The sequence below is a fragment of the Athene cunicularia genome (assembly GCF_003259725.1).
Source record: "Athene cunicularia isolate RWA chromosome 9 unlocalized genomic scaffold, athCun1 chr9_part1, whole genome shotgun sequence".
In the NCBI taxonomy this organism is placed as follows: domain Eukaryota; kingdom Metazoa; phylum Chordata; class Aves; order Strigiformes; family Strigidae; genus Athene; species Athene cunicularia.
In genome coordinates this window covers 26,975,687-26,992,964 of record NW_020799110.1, presented here as the reverse complement: position 1 = coordinate 26,992,964, position 17,278 = coordinate 26,975,687, and the positions used below count along the sequence as shown (strand labels likewise).

At 41.1% G+C, this 17,278-nt stretch overlaps 1 protein-coding gene across 1 annotated transcript in view; it reads right to left on the bottom strand.

The window, feature by feature from the left end:
• The window catches only part of SH2D4B (SH2 domain containing 4B), a 98,356-nt gene extending 96,855 nt beyond the window's left edge, over nt 1–1,501 (bottom strand). Inside the window, exon 1 of the mRNA XM_026854668.1 lies at nt 1,318–1,501. Within this exon, the coding sequence (XP_026710469.1) occupies nt 1,318–1,501 (184 nt within the window). The remainder of the gene's footprint in view (nt 1–1,317) is intronic.
• Nucleotides 1,502–17,278: the final 15,777 nt, after the last annotated feature.

Below are 17,278 nucleotides of genomic sequence, written 5' to 3'. Positions count from 1 at the left end.
TAGAAATTCACTTAGACATCGATGGAAACTGAAAATTAAGAAGCTTCAAGGTCCAAAAAATGTTGATACCAAATGTCTTTTAGGATGGGGAAAAAAAAAATCTTAAGCAAGGATTATTACAATCATCTACTCTGACCCCTTGAGTCATATAGGCAAAAATATTGCACAGTAATTCCTATTTTACACCCATAATTTTTGGCTGACTTTTTTCACCTTTTTTGGGTTTTAGAGAAGAAAGTATCTCCACTATGAGACTATTTACCATCATATTATGGAACTGTACAGTAGAAATCAGTTACAAGTATTTTTAGTTAATGACCAGCATGCCTGAAAGATGCAGGTTATCTTTTGTAACTCTGGCCCATATCAGTTCATGGAAGTCAAAACATATTTTCAGGGGAACCAAATACTTGACTTGCTAACCTAATTCCAATAGTTCTCAAAAAAAAAAAAAAAAATCAGAAAGATCAGTTCTTTAGTACAGTTCTGAAGGAAGTAGAAAGTTTCTAACAGTTGACGAAAGTCAAACCTAAGCAATACCTTAAATTGGCAATTTGAGAGAGTAAAATGGAAATGAGCTATTATGAAATTTAAATTCATGTGATTTGCTTTTTAAGTCAACACACACATTTAGCATCCATAAAGCCTGTGGAAAGAGTTCCATAGTTTAACTACATATTGCATGAAAACACTTTTCTGTTTTTTTTCTTTTTTGGTTTTGGTTGTTGGGTGTTTTTTACATGCTCGCACCACTATCGTATTCTCTAGGCATAATCTTTTGGAGAGCATTTACTAGTACAGTTGGTCTCACATAGTATGGCTGTTCTGACATCACATCTTATTCACAAACAGCCCTTCATAACAAGCTCAAATTCATGAATTTATCTTCCACTCCAGACACTTGGAAACATTTAATGTCAAGTCAAGAAACCTCAACAGCACTGGCAAGACTGTCTTTTGCCTGACTGAGGGGAAGGGGTAGGGATGATAGGTGAAGAAAAAAGCCTTAGGAGTAGAGAGGAAACTTGGTCATGGTACATCTGCTACCACTGAGAGAATAGCAGCAAGTCATGACTGAAAAAGGCACTTCAAAACAATTCCCCGTACTCCCAGACTAAACTATTCCCCTGGAGGAAGAAGCAACCTTAAGAGACAAGGACCAGGAACACTGCTCTTGCTGCCCCAGACAGTCTTTTTGCCTATGGGGACAAGCCGGCACCCCTCTTTGTAAACTCTTCCAGATGTATGCTGCACCATAACCAGTTGCATACTTACCATCCCCAGCTCTTAAGTATAAAAGGAGGTCACAAATCTTACTCTGTTTGTGCCTTGCTGTCTTTCTCAGCACAGTCTTCTCCATTCGTGTATTTTCTTCCCTCTCCTTCCAGCGCCTCAGCTGCTCTTCTCTCATCTTGTAGAACAAGATCTGCTTTTGCTCTTCATTCAGCTCTGCCAGGAGTTCAGGGTCAATATACATATCACGCAAAATTTGCTGCAGCATGATGACTCAAAAAAAAAAAAAAGAAGCCTGCTTCCAATTTTCCAATTATACTCACTACAGTGATAAAACCCCACTGACAGCACTCCAGAAAGCAACCTGCAGCAAAAGAGCTCTCCCACTCCTGCCTGCCCAGGAGAAGTTTGATTCTTGCTCTGGCCCTCTTCATGCAGGCATATTCTGCTTCTGGTCTCTTACAGGGATGGACTTCTCTGCTTATCTCATCCTCCAATGCTCCAAAGGTAGGGACAGGATTAAAATTAAAAGGACAGGAGGAAAAAAAAAAAAAAAAAAAGCACTTCAGTGATCCTGATGGCAAGCCAGTTCCCTTGAGCAGAAGGAAATTCAATGTAAAGAAAGGCTTGGACTTTCAGCTCAAGTGCTTCCCTTTAGCAGCAATACACTCCCAAGGGTGTAAGTGTTGCCCAGGGGTTTAGAGTGATGTCATGGTTAAAGATATCACCTACACCAACAATATCTATGTCACTTTGGGAACTGATCTCTTCTGATAAGAGAGGAGAAATGAGTGTGCATATTATTCCCCAGTCTAGCCTGTTAACTAGTCTCAGCAGGGTAGGTCATATTAGAGGTCCTATTTACCTGGTGTTGACAAATATTCTCATACAGCAAACTGATTAAAATGTCTCTCAAATTAAAAACAGATGTCACAAAAGCCACAAGAAACTTCTTATCACTTTATAAATAGTAAATTAATATTAATTAAACAAGAGTCAGTTCTCAGAGGTTCATGCAAACTATCCAAGTCCTGCTGTTAATTCATTTTCCACTTTGTGACTGGAGAAAGCTACAGTGTTGCTCTTCAAGCAAAATGTGACTTTTCACTATGTGACAGTTTTACCAAAATCAGTAAAATAATATTATTTCAGCACCAGGACCAACGGCTACTTAATTACGTTTTCTAAAAAAACCCCCCACAAAAACAAAAACAAAAACAGAAACAAAAACAAAAAAAAACCACCAAAACAAAACACACCAAAATCCAAAAAACAAACCCTCTGGATTTGAGCCAGCTTTCACTGGGCAGGGGCCCAGCTCCCCTGGGGAACAGTGGCACTTTGTGGGAAGGGGGGTCATCTTCTGAGGAGAACTGAGATGTGGCCACTCAGAGTCATAACAAAACACAGATCACATTTGCAAGTTGAGCCACATCCCATTGTATGATGTTTACACAAACATAAAGAGCAAAAGCAGTCCTCTATTTCCTCACAAGAGAACTGCTTTATCATGTTATCTGTCAAACTCTTCATGATTTCCATGATCCTCATATTCAAAAACTTCTACTGTTAATGCATCTATTCATGTAACATTCTTTAGAGATAAGCAAAATACTATAATATTAATTTAGGCAAAATATATATCTGATCTAAACTAAAATTCAAAAGAAGATGCTGTACCACCTAGAAGCATAAATCCAAAGATTACATCTGAATGATGCTTTCAGCTGAAACAGAATTTCAGAGCCCATCATGTTTGGGCTTTACAGAGTTCAGTTCACATGCATGCTACTCTCCAATTCAGGATCTTTCTTATGTACAGATTTTCTCTCTTTTCTCTCATAAAATCAAATGCTTTAATCTTGTTTAATTTTTAAGAAATACAGTTTAGCAAGAAAAAAAAAAAAAAAAAAAAAAAAAAAAAAAAAGGGTAAGAAACACAGTTACTGCTTCTTTTATTTTACTTGGTCATGTATAGAATAGGGAGAGCCTGGGGGGGTTGGCCTTTGGTTCTCTGCTTTTATTCAATTATATTAGAGCTGTGGCTCCACATTTTGGCACTAATTGAAAAAGACTTGCCTTTACTAAAGCTTCAGGGCAAGCAGTTTTGATGTTCTACCCATGTGTTGTCTTTCTTATTTTATTTTACTTCACAGAACAGAAATCAAATCCCGATCAGAAGCTATCACAGTGCAATGAACAAACTCTTAATCATGCATTTAAGCATGATAAGCAGAACCACTTCTGACCTGCATTTATCTGCAGAAGAAGCTCAGGATGAAGATACAAGGTACAAGATATACAAACAAATTTTCAGGCAACTACTGGTAACGTTCAATGAGCAATTACACAACAAAAATAGCAAAAACAATGAGATTAATACTTCACAAACAATCTATTGCCTGAAAATTATTCACCAAAAATATTTGAGAATGATAATCAAATGATCAAATTGAATTAATCTGTTTGAGAATTTTTTAATTTTTAAAAGAAATCACATGTGGAAGTGTTATCATGTAATCACAGCAAATGATTCTGATCAAGTTCCTCTGTCATAGTTTTAGTTCTTTAGATCATAGAAACTCCAAAATAAAAAACTGTGGAAATGCAAAGGAGAAATAAGGAAGATAAATAAATACTCTGACATAAGCCAACATCCAACAGAAGTGGAAAGATACATCAAAGTCTGCCGTTAGTTTCTAGTCCAAGATAAAAATGCTCTGCTTCTGTTTTTTGAGAGTCTCACATGTGTGGCAGTTTTTCATCAACTTTCTCCCTTTGCTTTCACTAGTAGCCAAGTTTGTTTTACAACTTATATTTCTTTATATTTATCTTTATGTTTCCTGGCAAAGCTGGCTGCTCGTGGCTTGGATGGGCACAAACTGCTGGATAAAAAACAGGCTGGATGGCCAGGCCCAAAGAGTTGCAGTGAATGGAGTTAAATCTGGTTGGTGGCCAGTCACAAGTGGTATCCCCCAGGGCTTGTATTTGGGGCCACTCCTGTTTAACATCTTTATTGATGATCTAGACGAGGGGATCAAGTGCACCCTCAGTCACTTTGCAGATGACACCAAGTTGGGCGGGAGTGTTGATCTGCTCGAGGGTAGGGAGGCTCTGCAGAGAGACCTGGACAGGCTGGAGCCATGGGCTGAGGCCAACTGTAGGAGTTTCAATAAGGCCAAATGCCAGGGGCTGAACTTGGGCCACAACAACCCCCAGCAGTGCTACAGGCTTGGGGAGGAGTGGCTGGAAAGCTGCCAGTCAGAGAGGGACCTGGGGGTGTTGATTGACAGCCGGCTGAATATGAGCCAGCAGTGTACCCAGGTGGCCGAGAAGGCCAATGGCGTCCTGGCTTGCATCAGAAATAGCATGGGCAGCAGGGACAGGAAAGGGATCTTGCCCCTGTAGTTAGCACTGGTGAGGCCGCACCTTGATGACTGTGTTCAGTTTTGGGCCCCTCACTACAAAAAGGACATTGAATTACTTGAGTGTGTCCAAAGAAGGGCAATGAAGTTGGTGAAGGGTCTGGAGCACAGGTCTGATGGGAAGTGGCTGAGGGAACTGGGGTCGTTTAGTCTGGGGAAGAGGAGGCTGGGGGGAGACCGTATTGCCCTCTACAGCTACCAGAAAGGAGGTTGCAGAGAGCTGGGGATGAGCATCTTAAACCAAGTAATAAGTGATAGGACAAGAGGGAATGGCCTGAAGTTGCACCAGGGAAGGTTTAGACTAGATGTCAGGAAGCATCTCTTTACGGAACAGGCTGTAAGGCATTGGAATTAGCTGCCCATGGAGGTGGTGGAGTCCCCATCCCTGGAGCCCCGAGGGATATGGTGTAGTTGGGAACTGTTAATGTTGGGATGATGGTTGGACTGGATGATCTCCAATGTCTTTTTCAACCTAGACAATTTTGTGATTGTGTGATTTATGGGGTGGAAAATCCAAGAGGACCAATGGGAAGAATCAAGTGTTTTCACCAGTCCCTTCCTTTCCCTTACCAATTAACATGTGATTTGATAACAGTTTGGGAATGGAGTGAATGGACGGACAGATGGATACCCAGCTGCAGATCTCAAAGGTATAGAGAACCTTGGTCATGTAAGTAAATGCTTGAGAAACGATCTGATGTTTCACTTATCAGAAAAGACTAACAGTGAATGGTGTTCCAAGAAATACAAGCTTTGAATATTTTGGGCCAATGCGGTGTTTGGCCCAAACTAGGCCTTAGCCTGTTCATCAGGAGCTAATGCTCTTTCATCAGGAGCTGGCAACACGCAACCTGTCTGTGCTGAGCACTTTGCAGGATATGAAAGAATTCGACAGCAGACCCACCTTCCATATAACCTCATCAGACTAGAAGTGCTAAGGAGCAATAAATAATTCAGTCAATGTAGTTGCTAGCCAACATTGCAGTACCTCAAATCTCTTCTGAATCTGACACAAATATTTTCAGAATCACATTTCTCCTCTCTGAAGAAATACTCTTGAAGAACTATTAGAAAACAGTTAAATAATCTCTCTCATCCAGGCAGAATGACCCCATAAAGGCACTGCAAAGAACAGAGAAACTGTAGTCATCTGCCCCCTTGTTAAAACCATCACCAGGAAGATAGACTGCAGGAAGAGTCTCCTCCTCATTTGTAGCAGGAACCCCCTTATTTGCAGGACAAGGCTGTGAGACAAGACACACACCAATATGGTTAACAGTCAAGCTCCGATCTTTATTAGAAAAACAAGTCCTTATATATTCTTGTGACAGCAAATCCATGTGTTGCTCTGGCGCATGATCATTTCAAAAACTCATTCCTCTCAGCACTTTCAACAAGCGCTACTAAGCCTGCACAACTGGTAGATAAATTTCTGCTTTGTTATTCTACAGATTCCTTTCTTATCTGTTTCTTCCCTAATGAGTAAAAATACTTTCACTTTTAGCCGTCATTAATCTAGATGCCGTTAGTCTTCTAGCACAAGTGCGCCATTAACTTAGACAGTGTTAATCTAACTTGAATGCTGATGACACTTTTACATTGTCAGTGACACAGACGGTTTGTGACCAGGCATATGCACCCACAATTCCCCCTTTTCTTTTTATTAAGGCCTCTATCCTATTTACCACACAAGACAGCAATAATCCCACTATGTATATTGTCTTGCAGTTAGTAACAATGCCTAGAGATAAATTGAGAGGGGACAGAATGATTCACACAGTACATACCCTTAAATTCTTCATATCCATGTTCTGGTGCCAATAACAAAAATCTATAGTCACTTTATTCTGCAAAACAGCATGCCTTATACTACCTTATACCTTCATTTATACTACCTTAATTTGTCAACAAATTACTATATTAGATTATTAGTTAAATTGTTTTACACTCCAACAGGCTATATTGTTCAAGGTGGATAGAGCTTTTACAACCTCTACTCCCAGGGGCTAAGAGAGATGTAGTGACAATCTCTCCAGGCCTCCACAATGCCACTTTATTAAAGGATACACAGCAATCTATAGACTACTATAAAGTACATGTGCAGCTGCTTGATTGCTCATAGGCTAAAGCTACTTGTCCATGAGCCCTTTTACCCTCTATGATTGGTCCTGGTGTGGTGTCCACGAGCCGTTCTCCTGCCAGGTAAACATTTTGTTTTCCATAGAGCAGCTTGCTTATCTTTTTGCTACATATGCAGTTTCTTAGCTCCTTAGCCTTGCAGGTGTTCTTCACAACAGCTACAGCCTGTTGTTACAGTAAGGCCACTCAGTTTGGATTTCTCATATGTGCCCGTTGTTTTCCAGCCATTCCACACACAGTTTAACATCATTAAAAGGATTATAATGACAATTTAAACTGTTAGTCCATGTAAAAACAAATCCTTTAACCATCCAGTAATTGGTAACCTTTTAGTCGGATCATTATTAAATACTCTTCCCTCTTCAAGATGTAAACCCATCGTGTCATTTATCGGTATTGCTGAAGGAGTCACATTTTGCTATCCCAGCCAGACTGTCTGATTATACCAGCCATGTGTCAGATAGGCTTTTTATCCACCAAACTATATACATCCCCAGGCCTGATTTTGCATGCTATTCCCAGCTACTAGGGGAAGAGAGCCTCTCAGTTTTAACTCCAATCCAACAGGTCTGAGATGGGTCAGCAGCAATTGCTAAGGCCAGGCAAAATGGCTTCTGTCCTGATTGATTTTTCCCTGCCACCTTGGCACAACTCAGCAGTTTCTTATCTGTCCTACGAGGCCTGTTCTTCATCAAAGCCTAGCTGTTTGTCAGAGGATGTGTAAGGCCGATGCCTCCCAGATCTCCCCTTTCTTGGTTTTGCAACAGCACCTGCAAGACTTGTTTGAGAGCTGTATCAATTAAGGGTTTGACAAACTTCAAAAACATAGTGTACTTAGAATAGTTCCACAGAAGGCTAAAACAATACAGCTGTTACAATTACTAGTTAAAAGAGTAGGCTAATTTCACTACCTATAAATAAGGGATATAACTAAATACTACAAAATAAACAGTAAGGAAAATACGGAGTAGCACACTTACTTAATGGGGTACTAACATTCAGATCTGCAATTGCTGGGGAACCCTGGGTGCAGCAAGAATTTAGAGTGCCCTTCCTCGCAAACTGGAAATTCTACGCAATGTGTCCATTCGTAGGTGAGGCATCCAATGTCGCTGCAAGCAGGTCCAGCCTATAAATCAACTGGCCAAAATAACTGGCACTTTTTCTTGAGCGGGAACATCTGATTTCATCCTCCTGTTGGGTTCCACTCAGAGCCTGGCTAGCACTCGAGGGGGAAAACCAAGGGAGTTTCTAATAAGGTTAAACATTTGAGCTTTTAATTCTTAATATTGCTAAACAAAGAAAGTTCAATACACACATTCTTACAGCATTTCATCACTATTAATAACTCCATTCTATCTAAACTACATTTTTCACTAGTGACTAGTAAGCCTATATATTTCATTAAGGAGCTGCAATTACTGTTAGCATTTTCTCTTAAAAGAATTGGCAACTGTAGTGCAGTTTGTTCTGTTGCAGTAGCAAACATTACCCAGACATTATGCTTAAATGATCAGTCAAAGAGATTGTAAACTGTCCGCACAGGGGCACTCACAGCACCTACAGCTGGATCCTGAGTGCTGGCTGCCTCTCACGCCTCAGGTGTGGTTGCACACACCTTGCCGGTGACCACTGGAGACTGAGACTTGTGGAGACACAAGCATAACCTCTTTCCCAGGTTATTAAAAGATATGGTCCTTCTCAGTTACCCCTTTCTAGGTTTTTTGTTAACACTTGAGCTTTACTTTGGACTTCTTGTTGATCTGGTATCTGTGATGAGAAATGACACAATATTGGTGGCACCTGTGAGACAGGGGAAATGTTTAAAATGTTCATGACATATAAAGCCTGATTTAGTGTTTTGTGAGGTGTAGATTGATATTTTGCATCTTGCCCCTTTGTTGTTGTTGTTGTTGTTGTTGTTGTTGTTGTTGTTGTTGTTGTTGTTGTTGTTGTTGTTGTTGTTGTTGTTGTTGTTGTTGTTGTTGTTGTTGTTGTTGTAATAGACGCTTTAGCTTGCTAGATATATGCTTCACAGTGGCCTGATCAGCCGGTGAATGTGGAATGCAGGCTAGATGCTTGACTCCGCACTGTATGACAGGATGCAAACAGTGCTCCAGAAAAGGTATTAAGAGACACATGTACATATTTTAATATTTGAAATGCAGCTAAGTGAGTGACAACGGATTGCTATAATTCTGAGGAAGTGAGTCCCCAAGGGTCGACACCACTTCCCTGTTGAAGAGATGGAGTCTTTCTGGTATTCAGGGCAAGTTGATAAAGAAAATTGTTTTAGTATTGCCCTGGCATTCCGGTGGAAAAAATGTATGTTTTTCATCCCACTGAAACAGCAGAGCATATGGTTGATCTGGAGCTAAGACTTCCCCCCCTTTTTGTTTTTGCAAAAGTGCTTTTAAGGTTTGGCGTGTTCTTTCTGCAATGGCTTGTCCCGTGGGGGAATGCAATATCCCTGCGATGCTTGTCTGTTTGAGATGGTGTTAGCTATATGGTGAAGATATTATTTTGCGTTCTCTGTAAGTACTTTGGGTGATGTTAGTGAAGGATCTTTTCATAAAATATCAAACAAGCTATGCATATCATCATGAGTTAGGCCCACAACAGCTGTACCCAATTTATGGTTCCCAAGAGTTACTGTAAATCTTTTAAAGTCTTAATAGGAGTTTTAAGTTGTTGCAGGACAATAGTCTGTTCACAAATTCTTCAGCTCAGGTACTGCGTGGTGATGATATGTGTACCTTTTGAAGTGGTATTTGCAACACCATTTGAGATAGTGAGTGTTTGGTTAAAGGAAGAGCCTTTTCCATGATCTCCTGTGTTTTTGTTGCTATAAGGATGTCATCCATATAACAATATATAACAGCTTGGGGGACCTGGTGTGATTTTTACATCTTATGGTAAAATAACGCAGTGGTATTGTTTTGCAGGTTCACTAATATTAATAGTGGGAATAGAAAAAGTAATTTTAGGTACATCATTTGGATGCAAGAGAATGATAAAAGAAATCAATCCTTTAGATCAATTACTATAAGATGCAAGTTTTGGGTAATCATTGTTGGGGAGGGCATTCATGGTTGCAAAATATTTTTATCCTCCACGGTATCATTAATATGTTGGAGATCATGTAAAAGTCACTATTTACCACTTTTCCTTAAAATAATAAACTTAATTGTCTCTGTATTAAATCATTAAGGTGGCATGACTTTTTTCTTGGCAAGGGCTACTGACCAAGTCACACAGGTGATTCGGTTTACAAGGTTAGTTTCAGGGTGGGTTGTGCTACAGTGGTGATTAAGACAAATTTGATCCAATTTGAGTTCTCCATTGAGCTACACAGTCATGACCTCAAAATGTAATAGGATTTTCTAATATAAATGGATGAATATTTGCTACCTGTTTTTTTGGGCCCCTTACATGAATGAGATCCTTGCTTTAAATTGCTACAGCATGACCACCAACCCTGAAAAGCATTTGAGTTACCGGAGCTAACAGCCAGTCTGCTCACAGATATTATGGTCACATCTGCACCAGTATCTAAAATGTTTGTCAGCTCAACAGATTTTTTTAGCTTTAAGGAGAGTAAATTTTACCAGAAGTCAACCTTGTGTCACTGTTTGAGTCCAAAAATATTTAAGGGGTGCTTGCTGATTCAAATCCTGAGTCATTGCGGCTTTTTGGCATAGTATTAGGGGGAGCTGCAGTAAAATTAAGAGGCTGAACAATTTTTGACTTCTTTGTTACTGAACACAGGGGTACAGACCATAATTTTGATTTTTCTCTTCATAACTAGCATTGATGACCCCTGGTAAAACAAACAACACCTGTAAGGTTGTAGATGATCTTTTGACAATATTTTCATTAGGCAGATGGTACAGAGGTGCACTCTCCCCGCAGAGTATGCACCTAAATTCAAGACAACAATTAACACAGAATTACTGCCTCCTGCTAGAGGAGGTATTTCACATGTAACACTTAGAACACTGAGCTCAAACAAACCGCAGCACCGATGACCCAGCGGGAGGGCACTAGGACCCTGTAGTTCTTCGTCGGCCGCTTCCTTGGCCGGAGAACTCCGCAGCTGCAGTGGGCCGCGTCTCACACACACACGCAATTACACAACTACACAAAGCAGCTCCTGACACTTATTATTCACAACATAAAATGACAAACATTACAAATACGAAAACACCATTAAGAACATATAAAGTCACTGCTGCATGACAGCGTCAGCACCTTCTCTGTGAAAAACCTGCCGCTTTTGCCGGGGGGTGGGGGTGTGCCGAAAGCGCAGTGCCGGGCTCAGCCACAGGCAGCCGCTCTGCGGCAGGGGTGCTCGGGGAGTCAAAAAGCTGAGGAACAGGAGGTAACTCAGACAACACACAAAGTAAAACTTTGTATTGCAAAATAAAAATTCTCTCTTCCCTTCCTTTCCCAGACCTGATTGAGATACGGACTAATGTCTCAGAAGAGCAGGGAAATTTGAAGTAAGGGTGTCTGCTTCCTGACTGTGGTCATTCACCATCTTCCCAGACTTTCTGGGAAGTATTTTAAATAGCTTAGAAGAACAATGATCTCTCCATTGCTCTTCTATATGGTTACCCTTAATTCAACAGTCCTAACTAAGCTAAAATCATTACAGAAAGACATTGCCCCTCAACAGCCTATATACAAAATAAAAATTACTATTAACGTAGTTCTTTGTTGCCAGTATTTACATTACAACAACTACCATACAACTAATTAGTAGCAGTCTCTGCAAGGAGCTCAGAGCTGTTTAATGTTTAAGTCTGGAGTTTCCTTTAATTTTTAACAGGATCTTCTGGGACTAGACACACTCTGTCCCATCTCTGGCATAACATCTTTCTGGCTAAGCAGTCCTCAGCACTGCCACTAGAATTCATCTTGCTGGGTAAGGGGAAGGGAAAGGAAATGGTACAGAAAAATATTTCATTTCTAAGAAAAGGGGAAGTGCTTAATGGTCAAGGCCTGCAAATCTCCTCATCCATTTTACTCTGAGCATATGCATCCTCCACTCACTGAACTGAATAGCTCACTGGCAATGCTGATAAATGCTGAACTAGCAGAACAGCATTTTCATTTGGATTTTATGACACATCCATATAAGATACCTTAGCCTTGTCATTTACACAAAAATATTCTGCTATAATCTACATATTTGAGAGGAAGAGAGGGGGGTAATGCACCTCTCTCCTTAAAGAAAGGATTAGTATTTAAAAAAAAAAAAAAAAAAAAAAAAAAAATTTTCCAGACTATGAACTCCTTAGCCTAAACAATATTGTGTCGTTTATGCCTCTTTTTTTTTTTTCTTTTTTTTTCTACATTTTTCATTTTTTAAGGGGAAGCAGTGTCCAGTATCTGAATTTTTCAAGTGCTGCTGTGTCAGTATCAAAAGAACAGTGGAATCTGGAATTGAATAGTGTAGAAGGGAGCTGACCAGGTGAAACAGGAAAGGTAAAATGAAAATTTGTTTGAGGCCTTCTAAACCCTACAGATCTGTCACTAGAAAAGCAAATACATTAGGGCACTCACCACAACAAACTAGTCTTGTGTCTTATTTGCACACTGCTGTCAATTAAAAACTAGAAAAAAAACAAAAACAATTGAGAATCATCCCCTCCCGACCTCCTCTATCACAGATGGATGTAACAAAACCTGGTTTTCTTCCAATTCCATAGTCAAGCCTGTGGCTCCCTCTAAGGGCTAAAATGAGCTCCTCAACAGCACAATTGCAGCTAAATCAGAACGATCATTTCACTGAAGCTGCTATTCCATTAAAGCATCACACAGAGCAAGAATAAGGGTATGTTTTTCCAGACCTTCCTTTTCCATACAGGGCTAGTATCAGGAAATCTGACTATGAAGTGCTTTGGAGCATGGACTGTCTGTGTGTGTTTGTTACCATCTCTGTACTGGTTCAAGACTGGTATTTCTACAAGACTCTTCGTAATTTAGAAAACAAAAACAAAAACAAAACCCCCCCAAAAAAAACCTTGAGGTCTGTATAGCAAAATAGATATGAAATAGATAAAACCCCATCTGAAATGAAATGCATCAGAAGAACTACAAATCAATTGATGAGGAAAGATGTCTTATCATGCTGTCAGTCACATAGCTCTAAGTGAAGTGATGATACCTTGGGATTTTAATGGTTCAATGACGATTTACAGTGGCAGGAGTATCATCAGATAGATGGGTTTTTTCTCAAAATTAAAAACTGTTACTCCTCAGGCCCTTGCAGAAATTAGACAATCCCAAATACGGATAGCACTGACAGTAGGGAAAGAAAAGGATAGGAATTAACCCAGAGAAATTAGTATTTGAAGTCCAGGGCTGCAGATAATAGGACAATCTAACATTACTTCACTCTCCCAAGGTTAATTCTGTACTCTGCAACATTATTTTCTTTCAGAAGTCATCACATCAGTGATTATTTTTGGCTGGCAGTGTGGCAATCCTACACAGCAAGATTAGTCTAGGTCTATCCCTTTGTCTTCTGTGCTACAGCTGTTGTGCACACAATTACACTGGGGTCTGTAATGCCTTCATTGTTCAGACAATTTTTCAGAGATTTGGGAAGCTGGCTAGAAAGGGCAGCACTCCAATTTTTTTTGCAAGTTGTAGTAGATATTTGAAGTTCTGACCTACATTACAAAGGTCTGAGGCTAACACAAATTTGTCTTTAAAATTAGATTTGTTTTAATTTTAATACTTCTAAAGTAACAGACCATGTAATGCAACCCAAACTAGAACATTACATACGTGATATTTATTGAAATTAATACATTCACAATGGCAAGATACATCAAAGACCTGGCAAGTCCCATCATAATTTTTCAAATGGAGAACAAAACATCCAACATTAAAATAATTCAGAGTGAAAGCTAGTAAACCAAACAAAAAAACCTCAAGGTTCCTTGAGAGAGTTCATCCTAGAAAACATGGTACATAGGCTTACCAGCAACAACTGGTGTCCTATAAGCCAAGCCCTATAGAGAAACACTTTGCAGGGGAGGGGCAGAAAAGGAAGGTGAAACACTCACACACTGCAGTTAACTAAACCAGAGCTCTCGGTACTCCACTGTCCTCTCACTTGGATTTAATGCTAATTTAATTGGTGTATATCTTACTCACAAAACAGTAATCAAGCTCTTCAGATTGGATCCTCTGCTACGAATAGGGTGTAGTTGGTTGGCAGGCAGCAGGCTCTACTTAGGAAGCAATTACAGCTCACTGAGTGTCTGTAGGGATACAGCCTTAATATAGATTTAAAGGCCCACTGGCAACAGTCTCTGAGGAATTTCTTAGTTCATAAAGATATGCAGAATGCACTGCTCCCTGCTCTCCTATTTACACGTCATTGCTCATGTCAGATCCTGATGTTAAACCTTGCTGTATTAAACGCAGCATGTGCTTACACTGCACACTGCAAAATACATGAGGCCATCTGTTTCTCAGCAGAAATCTCCATAGCTGAGGGAGGCCATCCATGACTCTCCAAAGAAGTTGTCTTTCAACTCCTGAGTGATAAGATTTTCTGAAGACGCTACACACTCTTCCTTTTTATTGATCTCTGTCTGATATTTTACAATGAACTGTTAACCTAGGACAAAACTCCAAGTACAGAGAGCTACCTAAACAATACTGATGTAGCCTGCTCTTCCTCCCAGGCCCCTCTGTGGTGGTTTAGGCCAACATTGCCGTTGTCCCTCCCCCACCCTTGGACCAGATGGGGCAAGGAGTGAGATACAAACCCCGGGGTTGAGATAAGGAAAAATTTAATACAACAGTGTAAAAAATAATAAACTGAACAACAACAACAACAGCAATAATGATAACAATAAAAACTAATAACAATGAACAAGACAAGAAATATACGAAGATACACCACAAGGATAGAGCAACAAAAGGGAATGATGATGAACAAAAGTTGTACCTGCTCCTCCCACACTTGGGCAGCATGGTGTGACATATTGACCTGATGTCAGCATGGTATGAATAACCCGGCTAGAGCTCCCTCCCCACTGCTGGGGAAACGTAGCCCTATCCTAGCTGAACCAGGACATAATCCACCCCTTTATTCTATACCATCTGCGTCATGTCCAGCTGCCATTCGGCAGTTAACAAAAAAAAACCAAACCAAAACAAAACAAAACAAAAAAAAAACCACCTGCAATTAACAAAGGCACAGTATAATTCACAGTATGTTCTCACCTAAAATCAAGTCCCCCTGGGGTACGCATCGGACCTCTCCATTGTCCTGCATCACCAACCAGGTGCACCCAGGTCCTTGAGCAAAAGCAGTCCTGCGGATGGGTTTGCCTTTACCTTTGCCTGGCGCAGGACTAAACCAGACCATTTTTCCCAACACATTCCTCATGTGTAGCACAGGAACTTTATCCCCATATGCAGCACGTGGAGGTTTTGACTGAGACAGGCCAGCTCAATTGGCAGATCCTCTAACCAGGTGGCCTTTGCCAGACACGTCTCACTGTTTGAAGGTTCCACCTCCCACTGCTTTCAGTGTAGTTTTAACAGTCCATTGTAGCACTCCATCTTCCCAGAGGCTGGTGTGTGGTAGGGGATATGGTAGACCCACTCGATGCCTTGTTCTTCTGCCCAGACATCTATGAGGTTGTTTCAGAAGTGAGTCCCAATTATCTGATTCAATTCTCTCTGGGGTGCCGTGTCACCAAAGGACTTGGTTTTCAAGGCCCAGGATGGTGTTATGGGTAGTGGAATGGGACACTGAGTAAGTTCCCAACCATCCAGTGGTTACTTCCACCATTGTGAGCACATGGTGCTTCCCTTGGCAGGCCTGTGGCAGTGTAATGTGGTCGATCTCCCAGGCCTCTCTATATGTATATTTCAGCCATTGCTCTCCATTCTGCTGGGGCTTCACCCACTTGGCTTCTTTGATTGCAGTACACGTCTCACATTCATGGATGACCTCTGCAATGGTGTCAATGGTGAGGTCCACTCCTCAATCTCAAGCCCACCTGTATGTTGCATCTCTACCTTGGTGGCCCAAGGTCTCATGGGCCCACCGAGCTATGAACAGTTCACCTTTGCGCTGCCTGTCCAAGACCACGTGAGCCATTCTAATCTTAGCAGCTCAGTCCGCCTGCTGGTTCTGTCGATGTTCATCAGTGGCCTGACTCTTGGGTACACGGGTATCCACATGGCGCACCTTCAGAACGAGATTTTCCACACGGGCTGCAATGTCCTGCCATCCTTCAGCAGCCCAGACGGTTTTACACTTACATTGCCAGTTGTTCTTCCATTGCAACAACCATTTCCATAGGGTATTCACCACTGCTCAGGAGTCAGTGTAGAGATAGAGCCTCAGCCACTTCTCTTGCTAAGTGATATCCAAAGCAAGTTGGGTAGCTTCCACCTCTGCAAACTGGCTCGATTCACCCTGTCACTCAGCAGCTTCAGTGACCCAGTGTGGGGGACTCCATACAGCATCCTTCCATCATCGATGTTTTCTCACAATGCGACAAGACCCAGCAAATTGCTTCTCCTCATCTGGCAGCTCATTATATGGTGGGGCCTCCTTAGCACATGTCACCTCCTGCTTTAGTGACATCCCAGAATATTTGCTCTCTGGTCAGCTTGTGATCACCTCCAATATTCCTGGGCAGCTGGGGTTCCCTATTTGAGCCCGTTGTGTTATCAGCACAAAATTGTTCTTCTTACAGGTTACGTGGTAGAGAGGGCTCACAATCAGGCTGTATGTCCTCGTTCAGCTAGAATAAGGTTAAGTTTCCCCAGCAGAGAGAGAGGGGGAAGGGATGTCCAGCCAGGTTTTTCATGCCATGCTGACGTCAGATCCAGGCGGGAACTATTTTTTAATTTCTCTTTGGGTTTTTGATGGCAGGGAGCTTTTCTGTGACCATTTGCAGTATTTCTCTGTATATCTTTTGTCTTGTTCACTGTTATTGCTGTTTATTGTTGTTATAATTGCCACTATTGTTGTTCAGATTGTTTATCACAATGTTGTACTAAATTTCTTCTTATTTTAACCCGGGGATTTGTGTCTAACTTCCAGCCCGACTGGCTGAGGGTGGGGGAGGGGCAACAGCAATGTGCTCTCCAGTGCTTGCCGGTCCCGGCAGGGCTTAAACCACAAGAGCCATTATTGGTGCCCAACGTGGGGTACAAGAGGGCTGAAATAAGAATAAAAAGGGACAGACCCTGACCAGAGTGTGATACAGAAATCTGTTGGGTGTAAATTTTCTGTTTGTATTTGTATTTGCTTGATAAGGAAAGGTTTGCAATGCTGGGTCACTTGCTTGCATGGTGGGGCTGGATTACTCTTATATCCAGTGTATTATCCCTGTGGTGGAGTTTGTTATCGATGGAAAATATTATAAAGTGTCTTATGTTGTTATAAGGGCTATTCACTGCTTATAATGCCTTTGTATCGGTGGGGGGTGGGG